The 10106-nt window shown below is 64.3% G+C and overlaps 1 protein-coding gene across 1 annotated transcript; it reads left to right on the forward strand.

The window, feature by feature from the left end:
* The first annotated feature begins 792 nt into the window (after positions 1-792).
* SCRT1 (scratch family transcriptional repressor 1) lies at positions 793-5267 on the forward strand. Its single transcript, XM_058828956.1, has 2 exons — positions 793-904; positions 4513-5267. Exons 1-2 carry the CDS (start codon positions 793-795, stop codon positions 5265-5267), a joined length of 867 nt encoding a protein of 288 aa, XP_058684939.1.
* Positions 5268-10106: the final 4839 nt, after the last annotated feature.

Here is a 10106-nt window from a genome sequence, read left to right on the forward strand (position 1 = left end):
TCGGGATTCTCCCGGCTCCTTTTTCTCCCCAAATCCCCCCAAATCTCCCCCAAATTTCGGGATTCTCCCGGCTCCTTTTTCTCCCCAAATCCCGGGATTCCCCCGGGCCCCACCTCCCCCCCTCCCCTCCAGCTGCTCCCCTCCCTCCCCTCCCCTCGGTGGGCGGGGGGGGGAGGGGGGGGTCCCTCTCTCTCTCTCCCCTCCCCCTCCCCGCCCCGGGGGCGTTCCCCTCCCTCCCCCTCCCCCTCCCCCCTCTCCCGCTGCCCCCCCCTCCCCCCGCGCCCCCCCCGGCCCCGTTATAAGCGCGGGGCCGGTTCCGAGCGCTCACAGCTCCGGGCCCCGCGCCCCCTCCCGCACCCCCGACCCCGCCGCCCCCCGCCCATCCCCGCCGCCCCCCGCCCTCCCCCCCCCGGCCCATCCCCGCCGCTCTCCGCGGTGCTGAACGGGCTCCGCCGCCGCCGCCGCCGCCGCCGCTCCGGGACCCCCCTTCCCCCGCCGCTTCCGACACCCGGAGAACCGGGGAGGGGGGGTTCTGCCGCCCCCTCCTCACCCCCCCGCGCCGGTTCCGACCCCGCCGGTCCATGCCCGATCGCGGGGGGGGTCCGGGAGCCGCCGGGCGCGGCCTCACCGACACCGACACGGCGGCGGCGGCGGCGGCGGCGGCTGCGGGCGGCCCCGGCCCGGAGCTGGGCGGCCGCGCCCGCCGCACAAAGCCCTAGCTCGGTTCAGCACCCCCCGGGCCGGGGGGGACCCTTTGTGGCGGCGGGGCCGGGCCCGGTCCCCGGAGGAACCATGCCCAGGTCGTTCCTGGTGAAGAAGGTGAAGCTCGATGATTTCCCCGCCGGTCTGGACGCTCCCTACGGCCGCGCCCGGGCGGATTTCGGCTCCCGTTTGCACGAGAAGGGTAAATACCGAGCGCCGGGCCCCGCCGGGCCCCCCCGCAGCCGGCCGGGAACCGCCGCATTCCGCCGCGCTCACACGGGGGAACGGCGCCCAAACGCGGCAGAACCGGGGCGGAACCGCGGCGGAACCGGGGCAGAACCGGGGAGGAACCGGGGCAGAACCGGGGCACGGAGCGGGCGGCCGGTGCCGGCTCTGCCCTTTGTCTGCGGGAGCCAAGTTCAAGGGCAGCGGCGGCGCGGAGCCCCCCTTGTCCCCGCCGCCGTTGTCCCCGCCGTTGTCCCCGCCGTTGTCCCCGTTGTTGTCCCCGCTGTTGTCCCCGTTGTTGTCCCCGCTGTTGTCCCCGTTGTTGTCCCCGCCGCTGTCCCCGCCGTTGTCCCCGTCCCGGCCTTTGTGCGGCCCCGGCCCCGGCCGGGCCCGGTGCGGCTGCGGCTGCGTTGCGTAACCGGGACCGGCGGAACCGCCGCAGCCGCACCGGGCCCGGCCCGGCCGTGACCTTGAGCGGGAGCGGGGCAGCGGCGGGAGGGGAATGCGGGAATGCGGGAATGCGGGAATGAGGGGATGCGGGAATGCGGGAATGAGGGGATGCGGGGATGAGGGGATGCGGGAATGAGGGGATGAGGGGATGAGGGGATGAGGGGATGAGGGGATGAGGGGATGAGGGGATGAGGGGATGAGGGGATGAGGGGATGCGGGAATGCGGGGATGAGGGGATGAGGGGATGAGGGGATGAAGGGATGAGGAGATGAGGGGATGAGGGGATGAGGGGATGAGGGGATGCGGGGATGAGGGGATGCGGGAATGAGGGGATGAGGGGATGAGGGAATGAGGGGATGAGGGGATGAGGGGATGAGGGGATGAGGGGATGAAGGAATGAGGGAATGAGGGGATGAGGGGATGCGGGCATGAGGGGATGCGGGAATGAGGGAATGAGGGGATGAGGGAATGAGGGGATGAGGGAATGCGGGGATGAGGGGATGCGGGGATGCGGGAATGAGGGGATGAGGGGATGAGGGAATGCGGGGATGCGGGAATGAGGGGATGAGGGGATGAGGGGATGCGGGAATGAGGGGAGCGGGGGTGGCGGCGGCACCGGGAATGCGGGAGGAGGGACGGGGACAGCGACAAGGGACGGGGACAAGGGACAGAGAGAGCGGCGACGGTGCGGGAGGGGACGGGGATGGGGACAGGGACAAGGGACTGCGGGGACGGGGACAAGGGACAGCGGGGACAGGGATGGGGGACAGGAGCTGCGGGAAGGGACGGGGACAAGGGACAGAGAGAGCGGCGGCGATGCGGGAAGGGACGGGGATGGGGACGGGGACTGCGGGGATGGAGACAAGGGACAGGAGCTGCGGGAAGGGATGGGGACAAGGGACAGGGACAGGGACAAGGGACAGGAGCTGCGGGAAGGGATGGGGATGGGGACAAGGGACAGGGACAGGGACAAGGGACAGGAGCTGCGGGAAGGGATGGGGATGGAGACAGGAGCTGCGGGGACAGGGACAAGGGACAGGGACGGGGACAAGGGACGGGGACAAGAGACAGAGAGAGTGGCAGCGATGCGGGAAGGGACGGGGACAAGAGACTGCGGGGACAGGGACAAGGGACAGGGACAAGGGACAGGGATGGGGGACAGTGACAAGGGACAGAGAGAGCAGCAGCGATGCGGGAAGGGACAGGGATGGGGACAGGGGATAGCGACAAGGGACAGGAGCTGCGGGAAGGGACGGGGATGGGGACAAGGGACTGCGGGGACAGCGACAAGGGACAGGAGCTGCGGGGACAGCGACAAGGGACAGGAGCTGCGGGGACAGTGACAAGGGACAGGGGACAGGGACAAGAGAAGGGACAGAGAGAGCGGCAGCGATGCGGGAAGGGACGGGGATGGAGGGAGGAGGGAACTGCGGGAAGGGACGAGGACAGAGATGGGGACAAGGGACAGCGACTGCGGCGACAGGGACGGGGACAGGAGCTGCGGGGACAGGGACTGCGGGGACAGGAACAGGGTCGGGGACAGGGATGAGAACTGCGGGTACGGGGGACGGGAGCTGCGGGGACAGGGATGGGGACAGGGATGGGGACAGGGATGGGGACTGCGGGGATGAGGGACAGGAACAAGGGACAGCGACTCCGAGGACGGGGACTGCGGGGACAGGGACGGGGACAAGGACGAGGGGAGGAAGAGATGAGGGGACTGAGGGCAGCGATGGGGACAGGGACAGGGGAGAGGGGACAGGGACAAGAGACAGCGACTGCGGGGACAGGGACAGGGACTGCGGGGATGAGGGACAGGGACAGGGGACAGGGACAGGGACTGCAGGGACAGGGGAGAGGGACAGGGACAGTGGCCGGGACTGCGGGGACAGGGACAGGGGACAGGGATGGGGACAGGGACAGGGGACAGGGACAGGGATGGGGACAGGGGACAGGGGACAGGGACAGGGATGGGGACAGGGGACAGGGGACAGGGATGGGGACAGGGATGGGGACAGGGATGGGGACAGGGACAGGGATGGGGACAGGGACAGGGACAGGGAGGGCGGTGGGGGTGGGGGGTGTGCGGGTTTTTGGGGTGCGGGGCGTTGGTTTTGGGGGGGTCTGGGGGAGGGGACAGGAGAGGGACAGGCAGGGTCGGGGTGGGCAAGGGCAGGGGGACAGGGATGGGACAAGGGACAGGGACAGGGACAGACAGGGGGACAGACAGAGGGACAGACAGGGGGACAGACAGGATCGGGGTGGGCAAGGGCAGGGGGACAGGGATGGGAAAAGGGACAGGGACAGGGACAGACAGGGGGACACAGGCAGGGACAGACATGGGGGGAAACAAGCAGAGCCAGAAAGGGGGGGACAGACAGGGGGACACAAGCAGGGACAGACAGAGGGGGGACAGACAGGGGGACAGGGACAGGGACAGACAGAGAGGACAGACAGGGGGGACACAAGCAGGGCCAGACAGAGGGGGGACAGACAGGGGGACAGGGACAGGGACAGACAGAGAGGACAGACAGAGGGGACACAAGCAGGGCCAGACAGGAGGACACAAGCAGGGACAGACAGGTGGGACACAGGCAGGGACAGACAGAGGGGGGACAGACAGGGGGACAGACAGGGGGACACAAGCAGGGACAGACAGGGGGACAGACAGAGGGACACAAGCAGGGACAGAGAGGGGGGGACAGACAGGAGGACACAAGCAGGGACAGACAGAGGGACACAAGCAGGGACAGACAGACAGAGGGGGGACAGACAGGGGGACACAAGCAGGGACAGACAGACAGAGGGGGGGACAGACAGGGGGACACAAGCAGGGACAGACAGAGGGGGGACAGACAGGGGGGGGACAGACAGGGGGACAGACAGGGGGACACAAGCAGGGACAGACGGGGGTGACACAGGCAGGAACAGACAGGGGGACACAGGCAGGGACAGACAGGGGGACAGACAGAGGGGACACAAGCAGGGACAGACAGAGGGGGGACAGACAGGGAGACACAAGCAGGGACAGACAGAGGGGGGACAGACAGGGGGGACAGACAGGAGGACACAAGCAGGGACACAACCACTCCCCCCTGCCCCCCCTCTGACCGCTGTCCCCTGCGCTGTCCCCAGGGTACATCGGTGACCTCATGGCTCCCTCGGCCTTCCCGGGGGACCCCGAGGCCGCTCTCAAGGTGCCGTCCCCGGGCTCGCTGTACCCGGGCGGCCGCGGCGACTTCGGCGCGGGGGACTCGGAGCCCCCCGACAGCCCCCACTCGGGGATGGCCGGCGGGTACATCAACGGCGACGCCGCCGTCAGCGAGGGCTACGCCGTGGACGCCTTCTTCATCACGGACGGGCGCTCGCGGCGCAAGGCGAGCGGAGCGGGAGGAGGAGGAGGAGGAGGAGGAGGAAGCTCCAGGAACCTGCCCCGCCACACCTGCGGCGAGTGCGGCAAGAGCTACGCCACCTCCTCCAACCTGAGCCGCCACAAGCAGACCCACCGCAGCCTGGACAGCAAGATGGCCAAGAAATGCCCCACCTGCGGCAAGGTGTACGTCTCCATGCCGGCCATGGCCATGCACCTGCTGACCCACGACCTGAAGCACAAGTGCCAGGTGTGCGGCAAGGCCTTCAGCCGGCCCTGGCTGCTGCAGGGCCACATGAGGTCCCACACGGGCGAGAAACCCTTCGGCTGCGCCCACTGCGGCAAAGCCTTCGCCGACCGCTCCAACCTGCGCGCCCACATGCAGACGCACTCGGCCTTCAAGCACTTCAAGTGCAAGCGCTGCAGCAAAACCTTCGCCCTCAAGTCCTATCTCAACAAGCACTACGAGTCCGCCTGCTTCAAGGGGGCCGCGGCGCCCCTCAGCCCCCTGCGGCCCTGAGGGGCTGCGGGACCCCCGCCCCGGGGCAGCCCCGCGGGGCCCCGGGCTCCGCTTTGAGCCACGGAGGTGCGGCCCCGGGGAGCGGGGAGAGGTGGGAGAGGAGGGGAGAGGGGACGGCTGGAGTTCGGCACCTCCAGGGAGAGGGAACAGCTGGAATTTGGCACCCTCGGGATCCCGAGAGAGGGAACGGCTGGAATTTGGCACCCTCGGGATCCCAAGAGAGGGAACAGCTGGAATTTGGCACCCCCGGGATCCCGAGAGAGGGAACAGCTGGAATTCGGCACCTCCAAAATCCCCAGGAGAGGGGACGGCTGGAATTCGGCACCTCTGAAACCCCCAGGGAGAGGGAACGGCTGGAATTCGGCACCTCCAGGGGGGGAACAGCTGGAATTCGGCACCTCCAGGGAGAGGGAACGGCTGGAATTCGGCACCTCTGAAACCCCCAGGGAGAGGGAACGGCTGGAATTTGCACCCCCGGGATCCCGAGAGAGGGAACGGCTGGAATTCGGCACCTCCAAAATCCCCATGGGGGGGAACAGCTGGAATTCGGCACCTCCAGAGAGAGGGAACAGCTGGAATTCGGCACCCTCGGGATCCCGAGAAAGATCACAGCTGGAATTTGGCACCCCCGGGATCCCAAGAGAGGAACAGCTGGAATTTGGCACCTCTGAAACCCCCAGGGGGAGATCACAGCTGGAATTCGGCACCTCCAGAGAGAGGGAACAGCTGGAATTCGGCACCTCCAGGGGGGGAACAGCTGGAATTCGGCACCCTCGGGATCCCAAGAGAGGGAACAGCTGGAGTTCGGCACCTCCAGGGAGAGGGAACAGCTGGAATTCGGCACCTCCGAAATCCCCAGGGAGAGGGGACGGCTGGAATTCGGCACCTCCAGGGAGAGGGAACAGCTGGAATTCGGCACCCTCGGGATCCCGAGGTCACATCTGGAATTCAACCCCCCCACCAGGGATCCCGGAATTCAGCACCTGGAATTCACAGCTGGAATTAATTCACACCTGGAATTCACACCCGGAATTCACACCTGGAATTCACACCTGGAATTAATTCACACCTGGAATTCACACCTGGAATTAATTCACACCTGGAATTCACACCTGGAATTCACACTGGAATTAATTCACACCTGGAATTCACACCCGGAATTCACACCCGGAATTCACACCTGGAATTCGGCACCCCCAGGATCCCGAGGTCACATCTGGAACTCAGCTCCTCTGAAATCCAGAGGGAGAGATCACAGCTGGAATTCGGCACCCCCGGGGATCCCGGAATTCGGCACCTGGAATTCACACCTGGAATTAATTCACACCTGGAATTCACATCTGGAATTCAGCAAATGGAATCCACGTTTGGAATCCACATCTGAATCCACAGCTGGAATTCAACAGCTGGGGAAATTCAGCCCTCCCCCCCCCCCAGGATCCTGAGGTCACAGCTGGAATCCAGCACCTCTGAGATCCCCAGGGATCCCGGAATTCACATCTGGAATTCACATCGGGAACCCACATCTGGAATTCAACAGCTGGAATCCAACAGCTGGAATCCACAGCTGGAATTCAACAGCTGGAATTCACAGCTGGAATCCACAGCTGAATCCAACAGCTGAATTTAACAGCTGGAATCCAACAGCTGGAATTTAACAGCTGGAATCCACAGCTGGAATCCACAGCTGGAATTCAACAGCTGGAATTCAACAGCTGGAATTTAACAGCTGGAATCCAACAGCTGGAATCCACAGCTGGAACCAACAGCTGGAACCTACAGCTGGAATCAACAGCTGGAACCCACAGCTGGAATTCAACAGCTGGAATCCAACAGCTGGAATTCAGCACCTGGAATCCACAGCTGGAATCCACAGCTGGAATTCACAGCTAGAATCTGCAGCTGGAATTTAACAGCTGGAATTCAACAGCTGGAATTTAACAGCTGGAATCCACAGCTGGAATCCACAGCTGGAATCCAACAGCTGGAATTCAACAGCTGGAATCCACAGCTGGAATCCACAGCTGGAATTCAACAGCTGGAATTCAACAGCTGGAATCCACAGCTGGAATCCACAGCTGGAATTCACAGCTGGAACCCACATCTGGAATCCACAGCTGGAATTCAGCACCTGGAATCCACAGCTGGAATCCACAGCTGGAATCCACAGCTGGAATTCAGCACCTGGAATCCACAGCTGGAATCCACAGCTGGAATTCAACAGCTGGAATTCACCTGTCCGAGTTCAGCCCTTGGGGATTCACCCCAAAAATTCCGGCCCCGAAATTCACCCCCCCCCCAAAAAAATTCATCCCGAAAAATTTCAGCCCCAAAATTTCCGGCTGCAAAATTCACCCCAAAAAAATTCACACCCAAAAAATTCACCCCAAAAATTTCACCCCAAAAATTTCAACTCCACAAATTCAGTCCCAAAATTTCCGGCTGCAAAATTCACCCCAAAAAAATTCACCCCAAAAATTTCAACTCCACAAATTCAGTCCCCAAAAATCCGGCTGGAAAATTCACCCCGAAAATTTCATCCCCAAAATTCAACCCCCAAAAATTCCAGGGCTCAAAATTCACCCCCAAAAAATTCACCCCAAAAAATTCACCCCAAAAAAATCCCCCCCAAATCTCCTCCGGGACCCCCAAATTCATTGATGTGCCCCTCCCCCACCCCCCCGCTGCTTCAAAGGGGGGGGAGGGTCCCGGGCACCCCAAAAATTGGGGAGACCCCCCCAAAAAAAATTGGGGTGCTCCCCACAAAATTGGGGTGACCCCTCCCCAAAATTGGGGTGACCCCCCCAAAACCGGGGTGACCTCCAAAATTGGGGTGACCCCTCCCCAAAACTGAGGTGACCCCCCAAATTGGGTGAACCCCCTCAAAATTGGGGTGACCCCCCCAAAACCGGTGTAAACCCCTCAAAATTGGGGTGACCCCCCCAAAACCGGTGTGACCCTCCCCAAAATTTGGGGTGCCCCCTCTCCAAAATTGGGGTGAACTCCCCAAAACCAGGGTGACCCCCCCAAAATTTGAGGTGAACCCCACAAAAATTGGGGTGACGTCCGTAAAATTTGGGGTGACCCCCCAAAATTGGGGTGCCCCCCCACGAAATTGGGGTGTCCCTCTCCCAAAATTTGGGTTCACCCTCCCCAAAATTGGGGTGACCCCCTCAAAACCGGGGCGACCCCCAAAATTTGGGGTGCCCCCTCCCCAGAATTAAGGTGACCCCCTCCCAAATTTGGGGTGCCCCCTCCCCAAAATTGAGGTGACCCCCCCAAAATTGGGGTGAACTTCACAAAAATTGGGGTGACCCCCCCCCACAAAATTGGGGTGATCCCCTCCAAACCGGGGTGCCCCCCTCCCCCAAAATTGGGGTGACTCTCCCAAAATTTGGGTGACCCTCAAAATTGGGGTGACCCCTCAAAATTGGGGTGACCCCTCCCAAAATTGAGGTGACCCCCCCAAAAAATTGGGGTGACCCCCCCAAAACCGGGTGCCCACCCCCCAAAACCGGGGTGTCCACCCCCCAAAATTGGGGTGCCCCCCACAAAATTGGAGTTCCCCCTCCCCAAAATTTGGGGTGCCCCCCAAATTGGGGTGAACCCCCCAAAACCGAGGTGCCCCCTCCCCAAAATTGGGGTGAACCCCCCAAAACCGAGGTGCCCCCTCCCCAAAATTTGGGGTGCCCCCCCCTCTCTCTCGCCGCTCCCCCCCCCGTGGGTGCCCTCCCCCCCCAAATTTGGGGTGCCCCTCCCCCCCTTTTTTTGCATGGGTGCCTCAGCCTTGTGCCATAGCCAGCCCCTCCCCCCCCGCGCATGCGGGGCGCCCCCCAAAAACCGGGGTGACCCCCCCCCCTCCCCCACCCCCCCCCCCTTTGCATGGGCCCCCCCAAATCGAGGGGACCCCTCCCCACCCTCTGCATGGGCGCCATAACCCGGGGTCCCCCCCCCTCCCCCCCCCTTTTCTGCGCACCCCCAAAAAAATCTGGGGGGGGGGGCGGCCCCTCCCCCACCCCACCCCCCCCAAAAAAAGGCGCTGCGATTTTGGGGTGCCCCTCCCCCACCCCGAAATGGGGGGTGACGCCCCTCCCCCCCACCCCGAAACGGGGGTGCCGCCCCTCCCCACCCCCCCTTGCATGGGTACCCCGGCCTCAGGTGATCCCCTCCCCCACCCCCGCACCCCAAACCGGGGTCCCTCCCCCTCCCCCTCCCCCTCCCCTCCCCCCATGCATGGGTGCCCCTCCCCCACCCCGTGCCGCACCCCCCCAAAAACCGGGGCGCCCCTCCCCCCCAGGGGTTTTAGGGCGCCCCTCCCCCCGCAATAAGCCCCCCCCCCCACCCCGCCCCTCCCCCACCCTCGCGGCACGGGCAGCTCCGGGGGGGACCCCAAAAAAAACCCCCCGGGGACCCCCCTGAATGGCCCCTCCCCCACCCCAGGGCACCCCAACATGGCAGGGTCCCCCCCCCACCCCTGGGTGCCCCTCCCCCACCCCCCCCCCAAAATTCAGGGGGGGGGGGTCCCCTCCCCCCCCCTCCGTGCATGGCCCCTCCCCCATCCCCCAGGGGTACCCAATAATTCCAGGGTGCCCCTCCCCACCCCGGGTACCCCAATAATTTCAGGTGCCCTCCCCACCCGGGCACCCCAATAATTTCAGGGTGCCCCTCCCCCACCCCCCCCAGGGCACCCCAATAATTTCAGGGTGCCCCTCCCCCACCCCAGGGGTACCCCAATAATTTCAGGGTGCCCCTCCCCCACCCCACCCTGGGGTACCCCAATAATTTCAGGGTGCCCCTCCCCCACCCACCCAGGGGTACCCCAATAATTTCAGGGTGCCA

Source organism: Poecile atricapillus, unplaced genomic scaffold, assembly GCF_030490865.1.
Source record: "Poecile atricapillus isolate bPoeAtr1 unplaced genomic scaffold, bPoeAtr1.hap1 scaffold_348, whole genome shotgun sequence".
NCBI classification, from domain to species: domain Eukaryota; kingdom Metazoa; phylum Chordata; class Aves; order Passeriformes; family Paridae; genus Poecile; species Poecile atricapillus.

Bases quoted from the DNA above. Each gene is read 5' to 3' on its own strand.
- SCRT1 (XM_058828956.1), top strand. From the start codon at position 793: ATGCCCAGGTCGTTCCTGGTGAAGAAGGTGAAGCTCGATGATTTCCCC. The intron at 905-4,512 runs GTAAATACCGAG...CGCTGTCCCCAG, and splicing joins CTCCCGTTTGCACGAGAAGG to GGTACATCGGTGACCTCATG.